Source organism: Anolis carolinensis, chromosome 6 (assembly GCF_035594765.1).
Source record: "Anolis carolinensis isolate JA03-04 chromosome 6, rAnoCar3.1.pri, whole genome shotgun sequence".
Taxonomy (NCBI): domain Eukaryota; kingdom Metazoa; phylum Chordata; class Lepidosauria; order Squamata; family Dactyloidae; genus Anolis; species Anolis carolinensis.
The window spans coordinates 84436143-84462726 of NC_085846.1; the positions used below are offsets into that span (position 1 = coordinate 84436143).

The 26584-nt window shown below is 38.3% G+C and overlaps 1 protein-coding gene across 1 annotated transcript in view; it reads left to right on the top strand.

The window, feature by feature from the left end:
* Positions 1-26584, top strand: part of rapgef5 (Rap guanine nucleotide exchange factor 5) — a 164407-nt gene that overhangs the window by 74138 nt on the left and 63685 nt on the right. The window contains exons 10-11 of the mRNA XM_003222147.4: positions 19016-19134; positions 19523-19611. Of these exons, the coding sequence (XP_003222195.2) occupies positions 19016-19134; positions 19523-19611 (208 nt within the window). The remainder of the gene's footprint in view (positions 1-19015; positions 19135-19522; positions 19612-26584) is intronic.

The window sequence follows — 26584 nt, forward strand, 5'->3', positions numbered from 1 at the left end:
ATTATATTTCAGGCAGACTGTCTTTAAAGATGGAATGACTCATGTTCAGCAATGATTTATTTCATCTTAGAAACATTTGTGAACACTCTTCGAAGAGAAGCAATGAAGTCTGTGCTATGTGTTTTTGCTATAGGAATCTATCTATCTATCTATCTATCTATCTATCTATCTATCTATCTATCTATCTAACTATCTCAGCATGATTTAATGATCTTGGATTACTCACTGCATCTTTCCTGTTGTTAAAAACCACTTTAAAGAGTAGAACGTAACACCACTTTTATATGATTTTAATTTTATTTTTTGTGTTACTTTTGAATGACATTTTTTTCTGGAATTGCACACTACCTAGTTGTAAATTTTAAAAATCCTGATAGCATCCAAGCACAGATTTTCCTTTTCTAGTAAATCTGGTGAGGATAGGAACAGCAGCAAGGTCTGAGTGCTGAGGTTACTGAGATAAGTAGACCTGTCTTCTCTGAAATGTGCAAACCAAGGCTACCTCTGCTTTCTTATTAGTACATAAACATCATGCAGAAATGATCTTTTTTTACCTGTGACTGAAATATTCAATTCTTTCCTTAGTTTACTTCATTTCTCTAATAGGCATGCTTAACATGGAGCCCTTGGTGGTGCAGCCGGTTAAACCATTGAGCTGCTGAACTTGCTGACCGAAAGGGTGGCGGTTCAAATCTGGGGAGTGGGGTGGGCTCCTGCTGTTAGCTCCACCTTCTGCCAACCTAGCAGTTCGAAAACATCCAAATGTGAGTAGATCAATAGGTACTGCTCTGGCAGGAAAGTAATGGCGCTCCATGCAGTCATGCTGGCCACATGACCTTGGAGGCGTCTACGGAAAACGCCGGCTTAACTAGACTTAATGTCAGGGACAAACCTTTACCTTTATCTTTAATATGGAGGTGAAGACGCTACCTTCCTCTTGAGTCCACTTTTATGTTTTTCTATCTATGCAACACACAAAGTAATTGGGTAACTTCAGTAACTCAACTATGAGAACAGCTCAGATCAGCTGGATTTTTTGGGGGGGAACAATTTTGGCCAATACTCTTTTCTTTCTGCAGGCAGTCTAAACGGAAAAGTTTTTGCTTTCTTTTATATATCTTAGAATCTTTCATGTCTACATTGGAAGACACTTTAGAACAAGCCATAACTCACAGATTTCCAGCTCTTCTTTTCCCTGCAGGTGCTCCAATATTTTGGAAGGTTCATTGGCCACCCAGAGCAGGGTATTGCAGAGGCTGGAAGAAAGAATCAGAGAAAATTCTTTCTCCTCCACCCATCTTCAGGGAGAAGGAGTGTCCACTCATGGGGACTGAGGATCTAACCCACTGATTTAGAAAATTCTGATTTTTTCTTAAAGTTTTACTGATCTGGAATTGCTTCAAATGCTTATGTCAATTGCATGGAATGGAATATATCTGTTATCGGTAAAGCTTTTCCCTTCAAAGAAGCATCTGTATAGTCATTTACACTGTGTAGCAGAGGTGGACAATATGTGAGCCCACATGTGTTCTGGACTGCAGTCATCATCACATGCTGACTAGGGCTCATGGGAATTGCAGCCCAGAATTTGAAGGGCCACAGCTTGGTTTCTTTTGCTCTATAGCTATAAAATGATTGTATAGATATGAAATATGGTAATGTTCCATTATCCGGGCAGAGGCCACTAGGGGCGCTAGAGAGAGAAGTCTGGTCCATTTTATGAGGGTGGAGGGTGGGTTCAAGGAGGAAAACCATTTCCCTTGTTTTTCTGTTATCCCCCCCCCCCCCATGTCCCTGTCGTGGAAACATCCCTCGTTTATGATATGGAAAGGGGAGAGGGGAATACCCAGAAAAAACAGGGGAAATGTTTTTCCTCCTTCAACTCCCCACCCACCATAAAATGACTATCCTGCTCTCTCTAGCACCCCCTTGTGACCTCAGCCTGGATAATGGAACAGTACCTGAAATAGTTTTTGTAAGCAAATAGAATTTCTTTGTATATGTGCCTTCAAGTTGTCTGTTGACTTATGGCAGCTACATGAAATTCACCAGGTTTCTTTAGGCAGGGAATACTTAGAGGTGATCCCCCCCCCCAAGTTCTTTCCTCTGAAATATAGCCTACAGCATCACCAAAGATGACTGAATTTGGTGTCCTAATAGTATTTAGGCTCCTTGGGTGCTCTATTTACTATCTGTTTACTTTTTGCAGTGTGCTATTTTTTGCTGCTACTTTGTGGAGGTTCACCAGTGATGTGGATGGCTATAGCCCCGAGACTTTTGCTATCTGTCCTTGATTGAGAATGTTCTCAGTCTGTGAAGCACATTTGCAACAATTAGCAGTTTTAGTCAGCTTTGTACTTCAGTTGCATGGCTATAAAGTTTTATGACACCAGGTGCAAGATTGTGAAATAATCGGTCCTTAGATATCAGCAGGGATTTCATCCATTGAATTAACATGGAAATTTCTCTTCATCTTTTCTAATTACTGCTTCCAGACTTGCCCACAGTATCTTTGTTTTAAACCTCATGTACAAGTCCATGAAAGTCAGAAACATGGATTTAATTATTATTAAGGAGCAAATTCTGACATCCTGGTTACTGTGAAATATTCTGATACATGAAGAATTTCCGGTCTTTTGCTAGAATTTAGCTGCTGTTAGCATTCTTTATCAATTTAAAAACAGCTGCATTCAATCAAGGCTCTATCTAGACTATTAGCATGTTATAGCAGTGGCCAGTGAGACAAGTTAGGCAAAAAAAAAATCTTCTAGAACAGGACTTCTTAAACGTTTTCCACTCATGTCCCCTTTCCACTCGAGAATTTTTTACTTGACCACAGATCAATAGATATACAAAATAGATATAAAAATCAAACATTTACTGATAACAAACCAGCATTTTCAAAGCTTGCTAAGCAGGCTGATTTTTCTTTGAATGAAGTACAGCTGAAGCATTTTCTGCAGAGTCCACCATAAACATTGAAAATGGTTACTAGGAGGTTTGTGTAAATGGATGGAATTCAGAATCATTTTAATGTTGTTGAATTTTTTGTGACCCCAAGATTGATCTAAGGAGACCCCATCTGGGGTCAAGACCTACAGTTTGACCCCAAACAGTTGCCGTAACAGTGTGGTCCAGCCCATGGCCCACGGGCCGCATGCGGCCCACCAATTCATTTTTGTTGGCCCTTGCCCTTCTTTCTGGAAAAATATTATAATTTAACATTTGGAAAAAATTGTTTGCCCTTGTTACTGCTTTAAGTTTTTAAGAAACTGCCATATAACGGCCATATTGAAGCCTCACATTCCTATACTAAAGTTTGATTGGCTCTCGGGTAACTAAAGGTTGGACCATGTATGGCTTCTGGACACTTCTGGAATTCTGTGGGGCTTAGGACCAATTTGCTATAGGTTCTGACTCAAACTTTTTAAAAAATCTGTCCCCAAAATAGGTTCAATGTATCTTTTTTAAAATCTGGATTCATGTGTCACTGGTACTCACCAAAGTCTTAATTTGTTTTTGTTTTTTAAAGAGAAACTCCCAACACGTCCCTGCATTATTTTTGTCATGTTGAATTTACCATATTTTCTTGTGGAATAGATGGGTCCTTTTGGAAATTAAACTCCTTTTTTGTATGACATAGGTATAGGATACAACATGCCAGTCCTCAAAAAGTCAATGAAAACATGAACCCTGTTTAAATAAAAGCTAGTCCAGGTTTTTCATGATTGCATCAAGTCAGAGTGTAGAGTGCATGTGTCACTTCTTTTTTTGGACAATTAATGGTTCCAATCCTTTTTATAGCCCACAAATTCCAATTTTCCGTGTACATGTTAAGTGCTGTCCCTTGCAAACTCCCCTCTTCCTTCCATAGGCAATGTGCCTAATGTTCATCAGTTGTATTGCACTGCTAAGAAGAGGAAGTGAATGTTAAACGAGCAAAGGCTTTTATGAAGATGAAAGCTAGGGAAAAATGCTTCATCATGGGGAATCAGTGCCAATATCACATGATCTCATACCTTCCTGGCAGTGGTATTATATAAACTATGGGATTTTGTTTACTTTGCTAGCTGTATTTAATATCTTGGGTTGAATTAGTTTGCCCTGCTTTAATAAGCTCCCATCAGTTGTGTGCCACTGTATTTTAGTAAATATTTTAGAGTTAAATGGAGTGAGATTTAATTCCAGTTTTCAGAATGTTTTCCTTGTAAATTCAATAGTGGACCATCTCAGGGCGTACAGTTTATTTTTTTAAGATTGCTTTTCATGCTTTCATGCAGAGTATTTGGAGTTCAAGATAATTGCCAAACAAACAGAAAAGAATAACAATAAAAACCATTTCCCATTTCTGATTTACTTGTTTCTGAATATTTATTCTTTCCCTGCTGCTTCTTCAAGATGTGATAAGATCAGGGGCTCTCTGATCTTTTGACACATGAGATAGAGCAGTTCTGGAGGTCAGTGAAGGTCTTTTGTAAGATTCAGTAGTACAAGTGTATATTTTACAGGAGACAAATGCTAATAAAGAGCGCATTTTTCTAGCTTTATAATAAATCAAAACTGACTGTAATTGTAGAATAGTATGTGAGACTAGTATTTGTATTTGTACTTAAGGTGGAGAAGGAAAAACACTATTATGTGATATTTCTAATCAGATAATTAGAGTTATAAACACTGGTATTTATAACTGCCATATTTGGTGTGAGAGACAATGTACGATGTAGATACAAAATACACTGTATGTGTAGATACAAAAGTTTGTCAAATTTAAATAAAATGGTAAATAGATTTTATGGCTTTGTACATTTTGTATTGAAATTCTCAATATGTCAGTATCAATGTGTGAAAGTAACAGATTACTAATTTTCTCCTACTAATGAAAGTATAATTACGTTACATCACAACTGTAACTAACTTAACAAATGACAAATTCACTCTAGTGGTATAAGTGTCTATTTTTCATTTGTGAGCACACTACATGGTGAAAGAGGTATATGATACAAGTCCTTCAAAACCTTGGTTCCATTGTGGATGTTGAAGAAGCAACAGGCGATTGGTCTGTTTTGTCCCACGTGATAATATAATCTAGTTTTCTAAGGATTTTAAAGTTAACTGAAAGCAACTACTATATTTCATCGATTCTAAGATGCACCCTTTCCTCCATATAAACATATCGTGTGTGTATGTGTGTGTGTGTGTATATATATATATATACACACACACACACACACACACACACACACACTATTGACAGTACTGAAATTGGAACTTGTCTAAGAATTGTTGGCAACTTAGAATTGGTGAAATACAGTATTTTAATTTCTTATAGGAAATAAGCAGGCAAGGTTTAGCTATTGCTAATTATTGAACTCATGGGACTGCGTCTAGTGGTTTCAACTACATATATCCAAAATATGACTGTTCCAGGAATTTTCTAGGTCCTCCAGATGACTCCATACTATGCTTCTGTCTGAAGTTCCTATAGAGTTAGCTGAGAAGTCCTAGCAAATTCCTAGACAGAGTACCTTTCTAGGAATGTTTTAAGTCCTCCAAAGTAATCTACAGTAATCTACAGTGGAAGTCATTCATTTCAGTACAGTTTGCTGTTACCTTCAATTTTCTGTTTTCATGGTAAATTCAGGAACATATCCCCATGGATATGAGGGTCATACTGTACCGCATTCCACAACACCGGCAGTAATGAATAGTGAAAGAGGCCAAAATTGTCCTCAGGTCGAGATCTTAAGGGCAATAGAACAGTTCTTGCATTTCAGCTAGATGACAATGTTCCTGCAAGCTGTCTCAGAGGAATTATAAATGAAATGCTTTGAATTTTTCAGAACTGAAATAGACCAGAAACAAAATGAAAGAAAGGAATAAAATAAGGGAAAAGAAGAGGAAGAAGAACACTCAAGAAACTGTTTTGTCTTGGACAAAGGCTACTATTGTGATCTCAGATATAATTTAAGGTGCTGGTGTGTTTTTGCCCAATGGATTCAGATTTTTTTTCCAACTGCAAGTTGCTTCTGGTGTGAGAGAATTGACTGTCTGCAAGGACGTTGCCCAGGGGACGCCTGTATGTTTTGATGTTTTTACAATCCTTGTGGGAGGCTTCTCTCATGTCCCTGCATGGAGCTGAAGCTGATAGAGGGAGCTCTTCCGCGCTCTCCCCAGGTTGGATTTGAACTGGCAACCTTCAGGTCAACAACCCACCCTTCAAGTCATCAGTCCTGCCGGCACAAGGGTTTAACCCACTGTGCCATCGGGATTCAGGTAATTTTGAAGGATCTTCTCTGGTAGCAACAGATGACTACTAAAGAAGTCTTTTTCATACTGCCTGCTCCTGCCCTCTGCAGTCTGTTGAATGCCCTCCCAAGCAGTAGATGATATGCTAAGACCTTCCTCTAATTATTGTTGTATTATTGTTCTTGTTGTTTAAGATTTTAATATAAAAATGTGATAACATATACGAGGGCAATGACAGTTGGATGCTGTATAAATACTTAAAATGAATGAAAGAATGAACAGACAAAAAGTATATAGCTCATGATTGTCCATGAACCATTCTATAAAGTTGTTCTTATTGTCCAAAATAATGAGGGAAATATCCTTTTCATATGAATGAATCCCTGGAAGGTTGGCTCTCATTAGAGTGCCCTTTGCATTGTTCAAGGAAAGAAAATTCATAGAGATAGCAGCACAAAACAAAACATGCCAGTGTTTACTTAAGATGCTTTGCATTCATGGCAGCTACCACGTGACTTAGTTGTTTCCATGGTAGCTATGCATTTTTCATTCCATAACTTGCATAAATGCTCAGATTGCCCTTGTTGGGATAACTTATCCCCTTCTTGAAGTTGTATACTACTGTGCAGCATAATGATTATGAATGCAGTGCCTGGAGAGAGAAGAAACTTAGTCTGTTGAAACTGATAGAATTACAAACGATATAGAATTCTGTTAGATATAAAGTAATTTGAATTATTTTGCTGCAGTGTTGTCTCAATTTTATCATTGGGAACAGTGCTAGTGAAAGTAAGATGCTATTGCATTGTTATAGCATTATTAGATTTATCTCCTCTACTATAATTTTCCCTATGTAAGATTTTAGAAGTTAAAATAAATTGTAGTTTATGCCCATATGTTCTCATTCTCACCAGAATTTCTTGTGCACATGCTTTACTGGCATAGATGGAGTACGTAATTTCCATCCATTACAGTAGAGTGTATGGATGAAATATAGGAAGTTTTGCTCAGTTTCTGCATTTGATGCAGGCCATGGCAATGAAGAGCAAGATTTCTGTGCTGATTGCTGTGTCAAACATCAGCAATAGTTCTTCCTAATCTTCCCTACTACAAAAATGGCGAACAAATGAGTAGGATTTGTTTTTTAAATTTTGAATAAGATTTGTTATTTTTTTTTCATCTGTTACACATTTTTACAAACTTGTGGTCTTTAATTAAAGTTTGTTCAGACCTTAGGGAAGGAGAAGGATACCAGAGCTGCTGAAATTGCAGAGCCGGTACAAATGCAGTTTGTCCTTTTATTGTAGGTACACTGGAGTCAGATTTATTGGGCTGAAGTAGGTAATGTCATACTGCATCAATCTTGTTAACATTGTTTTATATACAAGGAGTTCCAAATCCCCACAACCAAATAAAAACTGAGAAGGGTTCAGTCTCACAAATAATTTCTTACACAGGTGAATGTAAAAAAACACCAAATAGCAAATGGTGGTAGCGTTCTTTAAAAAAAGGAATCTTGAAATATTCTGTTTTTCATACTTTGCTCTCATGTAAGGGGAATATTTTGTTGAGTTACTGAAGTAATGGAGGAATCGGAGAAATACAGTAGAGTCTTGCTTATCCAACGTAAATGGGCCAGCAGAACGTTGGATAAGTGAATATGTTGGATAATAAGGAGAGATTAAGGAAAAGCCTATTAAACATCAAATTAGGTTATGATTATACAAATTAAGTACCAAAATATCATGTTATACAACAAATTTGACAGAAAAAGTAGTTCAATACACAGTAATGCTGTGTAGTAATTACTGTATTTATAAATTTAGCACCAAAATATCACAATGTATTGAAAACATTGACTACAAAAATGCATTGGATAATCCAGAATGTTGGATAAGCGAGTGTTGGATAAGTGAGACTCTACTGTATATGATAAAATCTGGATAAGTCTTTTGTCATGACACATTTATGCCTGTGTGATTGACATGCAATAGCATGGACATTTAAGTCTCAAAGGAAAAATAAGGGTGGAAAGCTCAGTATCGTATCCTTCATGGTGCCTGCTAAAATGAAAGAGATACAGAGCTCTCATTGCTATGCCAAATCACACAGTGATGTGAGCAAGCATTTTTTTCACAGATTAAGAAATGATGGAGTGGACCCTGGTGATGAGAACAGGATGCTAATTTCTTTCTGGGTTCAGTTCTTGCTTCCTATTCCTGTGTCATGCACATAGTTTTTCAATTTTTGACAGCCTGAAATGGTGTATTATCAAAGGTATTGCAGGCCAAACTTGTTCTGCAGTAGCTTTTGTGAGGTGAGCAGAGTAAAATTGTTGACAGCCACATCCTACTTTACTACAAACCTACATGTGCAAATAAGTGTAGTGGGACAAGGTCATTAAAGAAGAAATAGTCTTTATGGCTTGAATGTGGCCCCTCTGTTCATGTATACTAGTGGTTCCGAACCTGCGGTCCATGGACCACCAGTGCTCCGAAAGAACTAAAATATGGTCCACGTTCTCACTGTTACTACTACGGATAATAAACAGCACAACAAAAAAAATGTTCTTGGTGTCTTTATGTTTAGGCCTGTTACTGGGGTTATTTGTGATGCTGATTCAGAAAATTACATTGGATAGACCACATCAGCTCTAGATTATTAAATATGGTTTTCTGTAGACAAGCGGACTACTGGGTGGCATATGTTCTGTATCAGAAACTAGAACTGTTGTGGTCTATCCAATGCAATGTTTTGAATTAGCACCCCAAATAACCAAACTGAATCTAAAATTGTCCAAAAACTGATTTGGTACTAATGTTGGAGAGTGATCCCTGGTCAAGTGGCCCCTGGTCAAAAAAAGGTTGGAAACCACTGATGTATAACCTGGAGCCCCTTATACTGCATTGGATTACATTCTTACAGAAGTTTCTGTCACATCTCACTTGTGGGCTCACAATAGAGATCCGGTTTGCTATGTTGTGAATAGAACGATGGAAGACAAGATAGGCCTTTGCTCTAATCTAGCATGGTTCTTCTTTCATTCTGCCATAAAGAATGAAGCAGAGATATTTATTTAAGAGATAAACTGGTTGCTGCAAAAAGGCCCTTGCCATCACCTCCACAACTTGCCTTGATGTTATTAAAATAATTTGGCCTCTTTGAATGAGCCTAGCTCAGTTTTGCATTTATTTTCATAGTCTGAGTGGTTTTGAGATCACGTCTTCCTTTGAAAGAGAATGTACTAGTTTATTGATGTAGGAACTGCTGTGAGCAAACAAAGACTTCATGTAATAGCAATGCTTTAATTTTAAGAATTTATTTTAAGCCAAAGCCAGCTGTGATTCAATTGTTTGCTAAGCACTTTATCGTGAAAATTTTCTTTTTGTCCCATAGATATTTGAAAAGCAAAGTCCAGGTGGTGGGCAAGTGAATCTCATAGTATTAATACATATCCCATGTGCCTTAGATTAACATCTCAAATATGTATACTTGGACGTAAGATAGATGGAGGTCAGTGAGATGTGTTTCCAACTAAATTTGTTTGTGTCCCTCTCTCTCCTTAATATAATGATACAGTTTCTAGTCATGTAACATTATGTTGCATAATGTTGTTAGTATTGCTTCCTGTCAGGTCATTTCAAGAGATTTTTTAAAATTTAGGGAAATACATCATTAGCCTGAGGAAAGCAATTATTACTCTGGGTAATGGAAGACACAGCAGTGACATTTTGAGGGCCATGTCATCTAATATGCAGTACTGAATTCTGTAGTACTGAATTCTGTGACATACATACTTTTATGTAAAATGTATTTATCTATTTATTTCATTTCTATTCTGCCAGTGATCCAAAAACTTGAATAGAGGGAAAGCTGAGAGATTCCAAGGGCCAAATCCCCCTGTATCTATTATCACCATGAAAGCTTTAGGGCAGGGGCCCTCAAGCATTTTAATCAGAGAACCGGTTCATGGTCCCCCAGACTAGTGGTTCTCAACCTGTGGGTCCCCAGGAGTCTACAACTCCCAGAAATCCTAGCAGGTTGAAGGCCAAAACATTTGGCCTAGAGTTGAAGGCCAAAACATTTGGGGACCCACAGGTTGAGAACCACTGCCCCAGACTGTTGGGGGGGGGGGCGGGGCGGATTATAGTTTAAAAAAAAAACAACCATAGATTCCTATGCACATTATACATATCTTATTGGTAGTCCAATAAAAACATGAAAGAACAATACACTGTTTAAAATTGAGAACAATTTTAACTAATATAAACATCAGTAATGTGGGTCTATTTTTGGCTGATGATGTAGTCAAGCTAATTGGGATTGTTGTTGTGTGCCTTCAGATCTTTAGACCTTAAGTCTTGGAGGGCTTCATTCGGAGGGCTGACCTTGGAGAGCTGCATCTGGCCAGTGGGCCTTAGTTTGGGGATCTCTGTTTTAGGAAGCACCTTCAGTGTTATTATTCCTTCTATTGCAGATGGAGGACGGAAGATAAGGCTAAGAGAGAGTGGGTTGTGTAAGCACAGCTATGGTATTAAGTAGATGGCACAGGTGACTTTGAAACTGGGGACTTCTTGATCATTTTAAAAACTTGTGCATGTGAACTAAAATTTGATTCTTCCCCACATTTCATTATTTAATAGAATGCTATTTCTAGTTTCTGTAAAAAAGTAAATCATATAGTACTTCAAAAAACAGGTTGGCTGGCAGGATTTTGTACTCTGGCATCCCAAGAAGTGTAGTTTTGTGAGGTTTTAGAAATCTCAGTGTTTCAGTAAAATATAAATTCCCGAGTTTTATACAATGTAGTAATTGCAATTAATTTTTTTCTGCATTGTTTCTAGATTCTCTAATATATTATATTTGTTTCTAAAATATCTAATATGTACTGTCAAGTCATCAAAACATTTTGGGAGAGAGTGGGATATAAATAAAATAAAATAAATCTGTCAATAAGATTTCACATGAAAGCTCTGCCTCAATTTTTATTTATCTGTTCCTTACAAAATTTGCCAAATTGATTCATTACTGTTTTGATTCATTAATTATTCAGGTGTGGGCAATGGCATAGCTTTCACATTTACCTTGTTCCATATCATGATCATCTTGGGCCAATAGGGGCAGTTTTTAAACTTGAAGGGTTTTTTTCTTCCTGAAAAAGTTTGGTGTGACTTATTAATGTAGAAGATATGGCCCCTCTGTCCTTGTTTTCTTTAAAAGGATTTCATTAATAATACCTTTATTATAAACTAACCACCAAGGTGATTATATCAGCAGTTTGGGGGAAAGTGCTTGGTGTGCACATTTTCTCATTTGATCTTGTAGGGCTTTTTTAAAAAAAATCTTGGCAACAGAGCAGTTTTGACTTATTTTAGATAAGCAGGGTTTTCTTCTCTTACCATTGTTTTTCATTAATGTTGATATTTTATGGTGGCTGGGTTCCGTTGATATAAGACAAGGGTTTTTTTTTTTTTTTTAAAAATAGAAGCAATATATCTATCTACACTCGTGTATATTTTGTAGTCATTAAACAGTGTCAGACTTGGGAGTGAGTTTGCTTTTGAAGCTTTTCTTTTCATGCTTCCAAAGACTTCTTAAATCTGTCCTAATTTTCAGTGCACTGGGTTATGTTCCAACAAAAGTTAGAGAGTCATGCTATGCTTTCAGCGATAAAAGACTGTGCAGACTAGGATTTGTTTTTATCTGATACTCTGAAGTCAGTCTTGCAGAAAACCAGCCTCATTTTGGAAATACAATCTTATGTAGAAGCTTTCAGATTTTTTTTCTTAATATCAGTTCACTTCTGAGAGATCATCAGCAGCCCCTTTCTCCTTATTATATAATGAGCTAATCATATGAATTTTCATAAGTGGTTGGAGGGTCAAATTAGTATACAGCTGGCCATCCACATTCATAACAATTCATAAAATTGCCAGGCCCCTAGAAATAGAAGCTGGAAGGTTGATGAATCATCTATCTGCCACCTCCCGACAAGAGGAAAGCACGGGGAACATTCCCAAGCCATTTCCACCATCAGGAGATCAGCAGTGGCAGGTTGGGATGGACCTCTTCCCCACCACCATCTACTGATGATGGGAGTATCTTGAGAATATTCCAAAGATGCTCCCACCCATGGATGATGGCTGTCATGGGCAGTGCTAGGTCCTCTGCTGCTTCTATCTCTTGGGGATGGTGGTATCTTTGGGACATCCCAAAGATGTCCCCATCCATGGGAAATTACTGGTGGGGGAGGCGATATATATCTCTCCCCCTGCCATGTCATGAGGATGGCAGTGTCTTCAGATGTTCTTTGGGTGCCCCATTTTTGGGAAACAGCATCATGGTGGTGGTGGGAGAATGGGCCATGAATGTGGAGGCTGGCTGTACTTCTCTACTTAGTAGGTGAATGGTAATGTTTCTTACTCCCATCTGAAACTTTAAATGTGGCCTAAAAGGTATTGTGTCCTTATGAGTGTCCCATTCATTGCCGTGGATCTTGTGGTTAGTCTCATTGAAACTTTTATTGAATACCGAATCAACAAATCTGTAGTCTTGTATGAAGGACTCAGGCCTTTTCATGACCCAGACCACTCTAAATATATGATGGGACTGAGCAGGAAAAGAAGACAAGGGGGTGGTAAATATCTCCCAGGATCCCATAATGAGCTTTCTCTTCAATACAAATGGTGTACATTTTCCATTTGTATCTGGGGAGCAGCATCCTTAATCTAGCAAATTATATTTTTATGTAGAGAGATTGGTTGAGAAGATTTAATCTTCCCCACAGTCCTACATGCACAATGAAGACTGCATCTCTGATTCCAGCTCTCTCTGTCACTCTGGCAAGCTATGCATCCTTTTTGGTCCTCATCTTCAGAGCAAAATGTTTAACCTGCTAAACTGTTCCCCTCAAAGGTGGAATGCAAAACACACTGTTTGTGGGTGCCTTTTGAGAAGGTGGAAAAGAAGGAGCCATTTACACATTTTACGATGGTTAATTTGACCAGAAATGTTAGGCCTGAACAGTGCAGTGTCTTGAAATAATTTAGCTACAGTATTTATAATTGAACAAACTATCATTCTTAAGCAGGCAGTAGATTCCTAAACCACAACTTTGGCAGTTCTGCATGCATAGCCAAAATGATAACTATCTCTAGCTTTCTCTGTGTCTGGGCCAAACCAATGTTTTGTGGTTTTCTGAAAAAGTTTTATGGTGTGATGATTGGGTTGGAACTGGATATGGGAGATATGTGTGTGTATGTTAGTGCTCATGTGTATTGACAATTTTCTCATGAGACTGACTGGTGGATCTCTGATTCAAAAGACTGAATTGGAAACTTACCAATAGGATGAATGGTTAGATTCATTACCTTTCTCTGTTGCTGCAAAAATTTTAAAAGTTGTGTGCTATCTTAAAGACTAATGTAATTAATTGTGACTGTTTAAGGCTACAGCCTACTTCCTCTGATGTTAATTTATACTATGCTAATTAGGGATGTGTGAGAAATTCTTTCCATCAGGGTTTTAAAAAATGTATTCACCTGAAGTTCACCTTCTAAGCCAAATATAGGAAGAGATGCAGTTTTGCAGTGAGAAATATATACATTTCCAGGTTTGTGATGCACTGCATGAAAGACAAAATGTCTTCAACAACAACAAAATAAAATAAAAATGTTCCATACATTTCTGTAATGTGCCAAAATGTACATATTCCTATTTGAAATAATAATACAAAAGGAAAAGGGACTCTGGTGTTATCTTTTGTCTGGAGGAAATATTGTACAATGTAGGATCTACATTGGCCTATGATGAAGACTGCAAGTTGAGAAATGTCTGGTTTCTGTTTAGATAAACAATGAAATAAGACCTTTGACCATCTTTTTTATTTCAACAAATGATGTATGTCCTATGGACATGTTTTCAATATACCTTTATATATATGTATGCATGCACATACACATTTTATATTCATTCTATAATTCTTTCTGTTAACTTTTAACTTCTATATTACATGATTTTTTAAAAAAAGATTACCAAAGTTCTTAGATTTGTTTTATATTTTTACCCACACTCAGACATTTTCTTGTTGTAATTCTCCCTGTTTACCTTTTACATTCTATGTACATATATTATTTTTGTTTAAAACAATACAAAATTGTGGAGAATCATACCCTTGGTGTCTGCTGTGTTTAATGGCATAGCAAAATAGTAACTCTTGTAGAAAATTGTGAGGTCAATATTTACTTTTTGGAATTTTTGGTTGGGGGGATATTTTGAAACAATGGATGGTTGAATCTGTGGATATGGAGGTGAACTCTGTTTGATAGCTTCTACTTTGTTCTTCTTTTCACTGTGAGGAGCTGAAATAACCAGAAATCAAAAGTTTAGTGCTATATTTGAAATAGAATTTCTTGTTTCGTGTTTTCCTGGAAAGCCTTTGTCTGAAGCTGTTCTTATCCTGTCCTCTTACCCTGGTTTCAAGTTCCTGAAATGTTTGGAAGGAATAACCATAGATCTTAGTTTGGACATATTGTTATGCTTCTGCTGGGTTTTCTTTTTCTGTCCCACCCCACTAAGCTAGCAATTGTTGCTGACTTTACTAAAAATATTGCATCAGTTGAAATGTAAGGGAGGGCACTGAAAATTATGTCCTCTTTGTTCTCTGTGCAAAGAGATCCTAGTACTCAAGGACCTCTTTGCAAACTCAAGGCCCGTGGCCTAAATCTGGCCCATCATGTCATTTTATGTGGCCTCCCAGATGCTGTACTATAACTCCAGTATTCCTCATCATTAGAAAACAAAGATTTCAGAGAAACATCAAGCCACTAGTATATGTCATCTTTCTTGAGCATGCTACTTTTTAATAGGGGCGCTCTGTACGTATTACCTACTTTCCAAATATGCTGGCATATTTCTCCGAATGTACTCTGCTTTATCACTCAAGGTTACGTGTTGGTACCAGCATCAAATTATGGGAAGATTAGAAAAGCAGATCAGCAGGAGATGCATCAGCAATATTGAGCTGGCTGCATCAGTTTCAACAAATGCAGCTGTGAAAACAAAAGTCTCACACATTGTTTGGCTTATGCTAAAGGTGCTTCTTTTGCTATTGACAACAGTATAAGGCTGGTATGTTCTAAACACTTCAGTTTGCTACCTCTATCTATGGAAAACATTTTGTAGATGTCAAAATCATTGCTCGTGATTCATAAAGTTGATTTACAAGTTGTATAGCTTTGTTCAGTTCATTTAGCCATTTGAATTATGTCTTTATCCTTTCCTCTGGCTCTTCCTAGATTATCAGGATCAGAAATGTCCTCTTAACTCTCCAGTAATGTTCTCCTATCTCAGGGCCTTGACCTTCTTCTCTGGTGTTCAGGGCAATGGAGAGGAATCTCAGGGCAAGAGTACCATCTTGAAAAAACATGTGCATATGTATTTGTTTCATTTGTTAAACTTGTTAGATTTAATTTTGATTTAAATGATTTACTTTTAACCTCTGGCTAATGCTTAATGTAAGGAGCCCCAGTTGTAGTTTTGTAGTGCAAAAAAAGAAGAAAGAACAATACAATATTTAAAATAAAGAACAATTTTAACAGACATAAACTTACCAGTAGCTCAATGGAAGAGCCCCGGTGGCGGAGTGTGTAAAAGCACTGAGCTGGAGACTGAAAGGTCCCAGGTTCAAACCCCGGGAGCGGCGTGAGCGGCCCCTGTTAGCTCCAGCTCCTGCCAACCTAGCAGTTCGAAAACATGCCAATGTGAGTAGATCAATAGGTACCGCTCCGGCGGGAAGGTAACGGCGCTCCATGCAGTCATGCCGGCCACATGACTTTGGAGGTGTCTACGGACAACACTGGCTCTTCGGCTTAGAAATGGAGATGAGCACCAACCCCCAGAGTCAGACATGACTGGATTTAATGTCAGGGGAAACCTTTACCTACTAATGCTTAATGTATCCTGCTTAATGACAGCATCACTACATGACTCTTGTAACATCACTAGGGGTCATCTCAGGCTTGGGCTTTAAAATCTCAGGTTCTAATTCTGACCTTGGAATTCTATCTTTTTTCACTGAGATAAATAGAAAAAGAGACTTTTTCATTTGCAAGTGATGTGCTAGGAAGAGGAAATAGCATATGCTGTCTTCAGGATCCTTGGAATACTGACAAAAGTCACCCACTTTCAAGAATATACCCACGCATACACTCCATTTCTCTCTTCCTCCTTCATGCATTGGTTCATCAACCAGCTTAAAGCTCATGAAACAATTATCCCTTCTAGTTATTTAAATAAGATCTATCTGAATTTAAAGTGTGCCCTATGAAAAGTTCAGTTCATTTAGGGAATGTGATCATGTCAACGTTAATCACTTCTATGGCCAACCTAGTGCCAATGAGTGACATTTAAATACAGTAGAGTCTCACTTATCCGACACTCGCTTATCCAACGTTCTGGATTATCCAACACATTTTTGTAGTCAATGTTTTCAATACATCGTGATATTTTGGTGCTAAATTCATAAATACAGCATTACTGTGTATTGAACTACTTTTTCTGTCAAATTTGTTGTATAACATGATGTTTTGGTGCTTAATTGGTAAAATCATAACCTAATTTGATGTTTAATAGGCTTTTCCTTAATCCCTCTTTATTATCCAACATATTCGCTTATCCAACATTCTGCCGGCCCGTTTATGTTGGATAAGTGAGACTCTACTGTACATGCTTAGATCTCAATTGACATCAGTGGGAACTTCAGCTGGATTGAGCCCTTTTGGTTCTCACTAATTACATGCATAAAATTGACACTGAGAGAGTGTATCCTTTTAATATTGTCAATAGGGAGAGATAGTACAGAAGTTTCTGACTGTAGACCTTCTCTGTCATTGAACCTAAAAAGGTGGTGATGGTTCATGAGAGTTTCTTACTTTTCCTTTTTGCACATTTTTAACAGATTGTAATATAACTATTCCTTCCTTTCTGCGTATTTTTAAGACATAAAAAGACTAACTTAGTAACACAGAAAAGAGTTCTGCAGTGGGAAAATTAAGCTGTTTCAAGCATCAGATTAAACAGTTCTCTTTAATCCTTCTGACCAGTGGTTCAGTTGCTTAGATGACAACTTTCTTTCTAAAATATTGATAAATCACAGTTCATTCTCAGTAAGTATGTGGATACTTTGAAAAAATAAATTAAGAAAACTGTGTGCGGAAACTTCTTATAAATGAATAATTTTAGGTTATAGCCTGTGCTTATCTCATTCTTTTATGGCTGTGCAGTAAATTGTAGGCAGCAAATGCATATACCGTGAAATGGAAGATTACAATTATGCATCAGTATTCCTGCAACATGATGTCTCGCTAATGTCCCCAGGGAATTTTTCAACAAATAACCTATGTTAATTGGCTTAGTACCTGTATGTCTGACATGGCAGAAATTTAATAATTTCTGTGTGTGTGTGTGTGTGTGTGTGTGTGTGTGTGTGTGCGTGTGTGCGTGCATCTGTGTGATAAAATAAATAAAGGGCAAGTTCCTGAACTGAAAGCTCTTTGGGGCAAAACTATATCCTTGTACTGGTTCTGCTTGTGTCTAACGGAGCGTGGTTCTGATGCTGATTAGTTTCTGAATTCCTTCATGCCATTAAGATGTAATGGAGAAGAAGAGAGTTAACCATCAAATGACATTGCTTTGCAAAATTGCTGTGGCTATTTAACTTGGGTTTTTTTCTTCCCTTACTGGAGACCAGTTTAATTATTTAAGACTGCTTTGATATTATCCATTGTTGGTATCGTTTCAGCCTGTACAAAGAAGCATCCTATATATTAGCCAGTACAATCGCAAATCAAATTACTGTTAAGCATTTGACTTAATTAGAATATTATCCGGCTACGGTTGTTTACCAGGTCTCTTGCCACTGGGATTTATCTTGAAGACTCTTGAAAGGAACTAATGAGACCTTGTCACCAGTCAGTATATTTTATGGCAAAGCATTCAGTCAGTAATCTGTACTCTGCAAAATCACTCTTTGAGAGGATCAGTATTAACAGTATGTGCAAAAATAGTTATATTTACTTCCTTTTAGTTTATGCTCCTTTGGTTGGAAAAAGTCACCATATTAGGTTTTGCTAGTTCACATAAAAGCTTGTTAAGGATACCTTTTAAAATAAGTTTGGGCAAACCATAAAGGTTTTGTTTTCAAATTTTGATTGTAGTAAGTAAATTCAAGAAACAATATTACAGTTTTTTTTCTGACTGGTTTCACTATTTCTCTCCAAGAATGGGAGTAGCTCTATAGGACACAGTATGTTTTGTTTGCATAGTAGCAGGTGCATTTCTGTTGAAATATTATAAAGTGCTCAGTGGCGGTTGCAACGTCCTTGTTGGCTTTCATTCAATATGTTTAGCGACGGCTAAACAACCAGACCAACAGCAGCAAAACATAATGTGGATAAAGCAGAAAAGACAGGCAGTCTTTTATTAACTCTGCCCTCTCCTTTGATATATTTAATGCCATCTCTTGTAGTTACAACATGCTCACAACATCCCCTGGAATGGAAAAAGCTGCTCAAATTCTGGTGCATTGAGAATTTCCAGAATATAAATCAAGGGCAGCGGCTGCTGCTTCTGTGGCTGCATATGGCAACAGTGATAGAGAGAAAATGTAGCTCTAATCACGGTTTCCTCCCACCCCTTCCCTTCCTCAGTCCCCTGGAGATTTTACTCATTTCCCCCCTCTTTGTTGTTTGTCCCCCTCTCCAAATTAAAGCTGGATGATGAAGTGACTACTATTCAAGTGAAGGAACTGGACCAAGATGTGCTGGTGCTTAAGAAGGTGTCGTCACATAGCCCAGCCCCCACAACAGGGAGTGCCGAAAGTGATTGGAGGTAAGAAGGGTTTTTTTCCTTGGGTGCTGAGCCACAGCCTTCTCTCTCTCTCTGTCTTTTTCTCTTTCACATACAAGCCGACTGCAGAGCACTAGGCAGCTATATGAACTCGCTTACCGGCAACAGAACTGAGAGAGGAAGATAGAGCAGTATGTAGGGAATGCCTTTGTTATTTTCCCTACAGTATGGGAAGTTCCAGGCTGAGGATCTTTGACCCTCCCATAGAAAGGAAGGATTTTGCTTTGCTTGTAGGCAGGGAACTGCCTCTGCCTACCTTCGATGTGCCTTATTTTAAATACATTGATGAAGAAGATGAAGAGGATGAATGGAGCAGTCGCTCTCAGTCTTCAACAGAGGATGACTCTGTGGACTCTCTCCTTTCTGACAGATATGTGGTGGTGTCCGGGACTCCCGAGAAGATTTTGGAGCATCTTTTGAATGACTTGCACCTGGAAGAAGTACAGGACAAAGAGACAGGTAAGTTGCAGCTGCACCATTTCCTGAATAGTAGACATCTCCATGGGGTTTTTAAGTGTACATAGCTGATCAAATACTATGCAAATATGATGTATTATGACATTTTCATACTGGCATTTGAACATTAAATGATTACAGTTGGAGTGAATTCAGGATACTGTTGCTTCATACATGCTGCAGTTACATTGATTTTTTATCATCTTATGTTAATGTGTTTGATAGGGGCTCAGATCTGGACAGGAAAAGTTAACCTTGACAAAATGTGTTCACTAGCAAGCCAATCTGTAATGCAAATAACCGTGTGACATGCAGGAAGTAATAAACTAAAATATAGAGATGTAGGATGTGAATGTCAACAATTAAAGTACTCAGCATTTATGTGTTCAGTACCAACTTCTGCTTCTTATTTTGCTTTTTATATGTAGCTTACCTATTGCACCCCAGTATATGAATTAATTTACTGAATATGACATTAAGTATTTTCCCTTACAATTCTTTGTATGTGAAGCTATCCGTCTGTTGATCAGATGACTTAATGTACATTTTATTTAGCAGACACACACACACACACACGTATATTCACATTTTTCTACCCATCAAATTGCCTGTGATTTGATATAGCATTTGATTTTCCCTACAGCACAATATGCATCTGTAGTGCTTGGTTGTCTTTAACCTGGGATTGTAATTTTGTTCCAGCCTGGAGCAATTATTATATTGATCAGGTTGCTTGACATGCAGGTTATTTTTCAGCTTGATTCCCAGCTTTAATGTACACCTCGCTGTCACTGGAGTTCCTTTGGTAGTTTGTCAGGATCACTTGCAATTTATCCACAGTTTTAATTAAAGCAGTCCTGTGGCTCTCCTTTAAGAGTTTTTAGTATAATTGCAGAAAAGCTGTGATATATAGCAGGTTTGCATGGAGTTGACATGGGTTTTGTTCTTGTTCTTAGGGGAGCTAAAATGCACATCCTTAGTGCTCTTTTCTAAATGAGATTACTAAAAATAAACACATTTACCAGGATTAAAAGGATTAAAAGCAGGAATAACATCTGTGAATTCCTTTAGCATTCTTGAATCGGGTCTCTGGTCTTAAAATTTGTGCACAATGTAGCTAAAAGACAGACCCTGTATCTCACTTATTGTTCCTTCCACTGAGCTGTTTCTCTATGTCTAAAGATTCATACATGGTGCAGAGAAAGCACTGCTGTCTGATTGCTGTGCTTCCTCAGGCTTAATCATAATAATTTCACTGATGCCAGATCATAGGCTATATAACAGAGGTGGTTCAGGGCAGGATACTTTTGGCTATGCTATGTGGATCCTAAAGAACAGGAGGTATCCCTTCTGAATTGTTCTGTATTCAAATGGTTCACTTATCATGTAGACTCACTGCTGCCTGCTTTATTGATATACCTTTTGGGTTTTATTGAACAATGATAGATTCTTTAGAATTTACTATATTATTCTCAGATACTCTTTAACTTCCAGAAAGTCTTTCAAAATGTTGTGCTGGCTTTAAACATTAAGTGTATAGCAAGTCTCATTTTATTCATTGTTCTCTTCCTTGTTTCTCAAACTTAAGCTCAGCTGTTCATTAACATTTCATTGTTACAGATTGTAGGTGAAAAATGGCTATCTGAGCATGACTGGCAGTGATGATAATGAATTCAGTGGTTGGTTCATTTCCTCTACATTTTACCATCCGTAATTACATTTGTCAAGAGCTCAGACAGTCAGTGCTGTCCTAAGCTTGGTGTGTTTGTAAGAGTGATAAAGAATTCTGCATTGTTTTATTTTCAATTACTGTCCTTAAAGTTCACTAATAAAGTGGCCCAAGAAGCTAACATGATGCATATATCACGGGTACATTGCAGATAGAGACATTAGAAGAAGTTTGAAGATGTGCAGAAGTAAAGCACTATGTCTTTGGTGGTTGCTGTAATCTTATTTGTTACTTTTGGAACCTGCAAAGGCTCTTCCAATAGTGATGGGGTGATTTAGCCCATGAAATTTTGTAAAGCTGCCCTGTAAATGTGTCTCCTTCACAAGCCCTTTGACAGACACGGCTTCATCAGGCTTAAACAGGCTGATGGATCTAAGCAATTCACTGATGACCAGATGCATCCTCTTTAAAGCTACTCTCTGAATGTGCTTCAGTCTCCTACACGGCTTGACCTCTGAGGAAAAATTAGGGACTTCCAACTGAATGCCTGTTCCTGTGCTTGCTTTCTGCTTACATCACAGAAGTCAGTTGGAGAGGACACCTGATTACTGATCATGTAGAACTGATTCTTCTCTAATGACTTGAGTCTCCACAAGCCCTTCACTTTTTTCAGTTGTCACCTACCCCTGGCTGGGAGCCCAGTGATACTTTGGCAGCATCCCAACAAATGCTCTCATTGCTTTACTCACCTTGAAATTTGCCAATTTGCTTTGAGAAATAATGTTCCAAAGTGTCACGTGCAATTTCAAAACTAGCACATGGGATGTGTGAGTTATACTGTTTGCTAGCCTTTGTGGAATCATTTGGTTTTGTCTGGAGAAGTTTTGATTTAGTTTTAAGGTTTTACATTTACCTTAAAAATTGTGTTATTTAAGTTCTGCCTTAACACCAGAGTCCAGGAAATCTACTTTTTTGAATTGTAGCATTCCCCATGTAGCATAGTCAAGTTTTTCCCCCCAAGTCCTGTGTTTCATTAAGTAATATAGCTTAATGTCATGTCACATTCAATCTGTGTAGTTTTGGAAGTTAGGCAGGGCCTTAGAGTCTGAATTGTAGAGTTGGAAATAGCCTCATGTACCAGCTAGTCCAACTCACTGATAAATGCAATCTCCAGCTATATCATCTCCAGCAGTAGGTAGTTGACCACCCTCTTTTAAAGACATCCAGAGAAGGAAACTTCAAATCAACACTAGGCAGTTGATTCCATTGCCAAACCACTTCTACTGTCAAAAATGTTCTGTTGAAATCTACTCCCTGTAACTTCAAACCATTAGACTTGGCCCTATTCTCTAGGGCAGCAGAGAACAGGTCTGCCCCCTTGAGGTAGTTAAAGATTGATTATTCACCCTCCATCTTCTCTTCACCAAGCAAAACATGCCTAGCTCCTTCAACCTTCCCTCATATATTTTATTCTCCATATGTATTATTATTCTTGCTCTTCTGAGAACCTGTTTGTCTATATTAAGCATGGGCAAACGTTTTTGCCCAGGAGCCATATTGTGGGTCTAGTTTGGAGGGTTGGGCCAGGACGGAGGGAGGGTGTAGCCAAATGGGGTGTGGCTGGAGCTGGGAGGGGCCCTCAGGCTACTCGCCCCATCATTATGCCGGGAGGTGTGCAAGGTAGGCAGTGTCTGAAAGGGCTTTGCAACTCTTTCAGATGCTGCCTGCCTTCCTAGTTTGAGCCATTCTCACTGGAGAAGGAAGCAGCTCCCCCTTCCTTCTGCTGAGAGAAGGGCAAAACAAGGAAGCACCAGTTGAGAAGAGGAGACATCTGTTGCCGAGAGCTCTCTCTTGACAATGGCCTATCCCTCCCGCGGCTCTCCTTTCAACCTAGGGAGGCAGTGGCCCACTGCTTTCCCAGGCAGAGAGGAGGAGGAGGAGGAGACGTGCCATTGCTAGAGTTTTCTCTGGCAGTGGCCTGCCTCCCCCTCAGCACGCTTTTCCGCCTGGGGAGACGGCAGCCTGCCACGTTCCCAGGCAAGGAGGAGGAGGAGAACATGGTTTATGAGAGCTCTTGAGAGCTCTTGGCATCTCCGTGTTTCTTCCTTGGTCCTCCTCTGAGCCTGGGAATGGTGGGTTGCCACTTCCACTGAGATGAGGGAGATGGGGGTTGGGTGTGAGACCTCAAAAGGCTGCATCCAGCCAGCAGGCCTTGGTTTGCCCATGCCTGATCTATATCCTTCTTAAAATGAGGCACTGAATGCAATACTCCAGATGAGGGATGAGTGCTGACCAGTGGAGAATATAATGGGATATCATTTTCCTTAACCTGAAAACTAATATTATATTAATGCAGGATAAAATAGCTTTCATCCTTTTTGTTGCTGCAGTACCTGCTGGCCCATGTTCAGCATATGATCAACAACAATATCAAGATCATTTTTGCATGTAGTACTGCTAAATCATGTATCCCCCATTCTGTAGCTCTTCATTTGTTTTTTGTGGCTTAAATGTGGAAAGCCTTCGACAACACATTAAATGTGGAACTTTGCATATGTCTCCTTCCTTCCATACATACTTCTTTTTCTTTACACATCCTCCTTGATTTTACTGTGTTACCACATTGGCTTTTCCAGATGTTTCCCTTTTTCCTTTTTCCATAGGATTATTTGTGATTGTACATTTTGCAACTATTTTTTTCAAAAATCCCTACCCTTGCTGGATGCCTGTTTTCTTTATTATGTTTAACCATAGAATTCCACCCAATAATTACATGAACTGGGTAAAATTAACTTTCCTGAAATTCAAAATCTGTGTTTGATTATGTTGTTCCCTGTCCACAATTTGATGATGTTGTGCGCTATCCCACAATTGTGAATTTTTGCATTACATGGTCACTTCTCAACAGGAGCAAGTCCAGGATTGTCAACTTCCTTGTTCCTTCCTCTGTCTTTTGAAAGACAAAATTAGCTAGAGGGCACATCAGGAATTTCTTGGAGATCCATGCTTAGCAGAGTTAGTCTGCTACCTCATAACTTCTAATTCTTGTATCTTTGAGATTTCTGAAGCTTGATTCTGAAAAGCATTTGCAACCTCTTCTTGGTTTGGTGACCTGTAGTAAACCCCTACTACAACACTGCATTTCTTTATTTCTCTGTTTATTTTCAACAAAATTCTCTCAAATTGGTTGACTCTGATCACTCTCATGGATTTCTGCACAAATTTGTCTTTGACATATAAAGCTATTTTCTCCTACTTTTTCTGCCGCACCTATTTGAATATACCCTTCAATTGTAATATCCCAATCATGGGAGTCATCTCATCAAGCCTCTGTTATGCTGATAAAACCATATTTACCTTCCTGCACTAGGACCTCGAGCTCATCTTGTTTGTTTCCCAAACTCTGTGATGGTGTTATAGACACCTGTAGCTTTGTTCATAGTCTGAAATGAACTGCTCAAAGTCTTGGTTGTGTAATTGGTGCCGACATAAATAAGGAGAAAGAGAAACTGATCTGTGTTCTTGATGAGCTTTGACAAGTTGTCAGTGACATCCTGGATGGGTGCTTCGAGGAAGAGAGCACACTTACTGATTCATCTTGTCAGGCTGGCAAAATGATGCCTCTATACCCCCAAGCAATGAGTCCCCAACCACTAGTACCTTTTTTTCTTCTTCTTGAAGTTGATAGTTACCTTGAGTCCTTTTTTGGCATGCAGTATATCTTATTGTTGGCTTCCTGTTTGTGCATCTTCACTGCTGCTATTCTCTACTTGGTGCAGAAAATACGCCAGAGGTTGGAGCAAATATGTGCAGAAAGATTACACTGTTTTCAAACTGTTAACTTTAGAAAAAGGGTGACTAAGGAGGGAGCATATGACAAAGTTATATAATATGCCAGATGTCAAGAAAATGGGTAGATGTTTTACTTATAATCCTGGAAGTTGAATGGTGGATTTAGCACAGATGAAAGGAAATGCTACTTTATTCAGTACAGGAGTTGTGGAATTTACTTTATGATACTTTAGTGAAGGTCATCAAATTCGTTGTTTTCAAGGCTGTTCTAACATCAAATTTGTGAGGATAAGCTTTTCCATGACAGTATATTTTCAGCACACCTTTGTGCATCAGCTGCTGTTGTTGTTGTTACTGTTATTATTGACACAACAACATTGTATGACACAGCAAACATGATAGATATGCTGGATTTTGTATCACAAAATCACAAGTCGAACACTTCCCAAATGTTTAGGACTGTGCAATGTATTTTCGGATGATGCGTGCAGATCCCAGTAGGGTGGCCTTTTGCAATTGACAGATTGTAATTTTGTCAATGTCTATTGTTTCCAAATGCCAGCTGAGATCTTTTGCCACGGCACCCAATGTGCCGATCACCACTGGGACCACCTGTACTGGTTTCTGCCAGAATCTTTGAAGTTCGATCTTGAGGTCCTGATAGCGGCTGAGTTTTTCCTGTTTTTCATCAAGGCGACTGTCATCTGGTATGGCGATATCAATAATCCAACCCTTTTTCTTTTCCACAACTGTGAGGTCTGATGTGTTGTGTTCCAGAACTTTGTCAGCCTGGATGATTTATTATTATTATTATTATTATTATTATTATTATTATTATTATTATTATTATATCCCACCTTTCTTCCTGTGGGGACTCAAGGCGGATAACACTCCACCCTAGACAAGTTTAAAAGGTACAGCTTTTGGAAAACATGCATGGAGGGGTGCTTCTTCATGCTGCATGGGTCTTATCTGTGAATTTTTCACACCTATTTACCCACTGTGAAGACTAATGAAGACTATAGGTATTTAGCCTGATTCAGCAGGACTCTGCTTATCAACTTATGTTTGGATCCCTTCTGTATTCTAATGATATGCTCTCCCCAGGTTATGTATATATATTATTAAGGGATATCAACAAGTGTATGCAGAAGTTAGTTTTGGCAAATTATTAATTATGCATCAGGTGTCTTCAGTGATAACTGTATCTTAATAAATGTAGGAATGTACATTTATAGAGAACTATAGGCACTGGCTGCATTAAAGTGGAGATGGCTTCACCAAAAAGTGATGATACTGTTGTGAAGATCTCATCAGATCAGCAATGTCAGGACTCTTTGATACCTTGTCTTGATCTTTCACATTTAGGGCAGCCTGTTCTGCCCTTATAGCTAGTGTTTACAGGTAATCTTTATATTCAGTAGTATATTTTAATCCAATTATTGCCTGAAATGCTTCTTTCCAATGCAGGTTGAGTAACCCTTCTCCGAAATGTTTGGGATCAGTAGTGTTTTA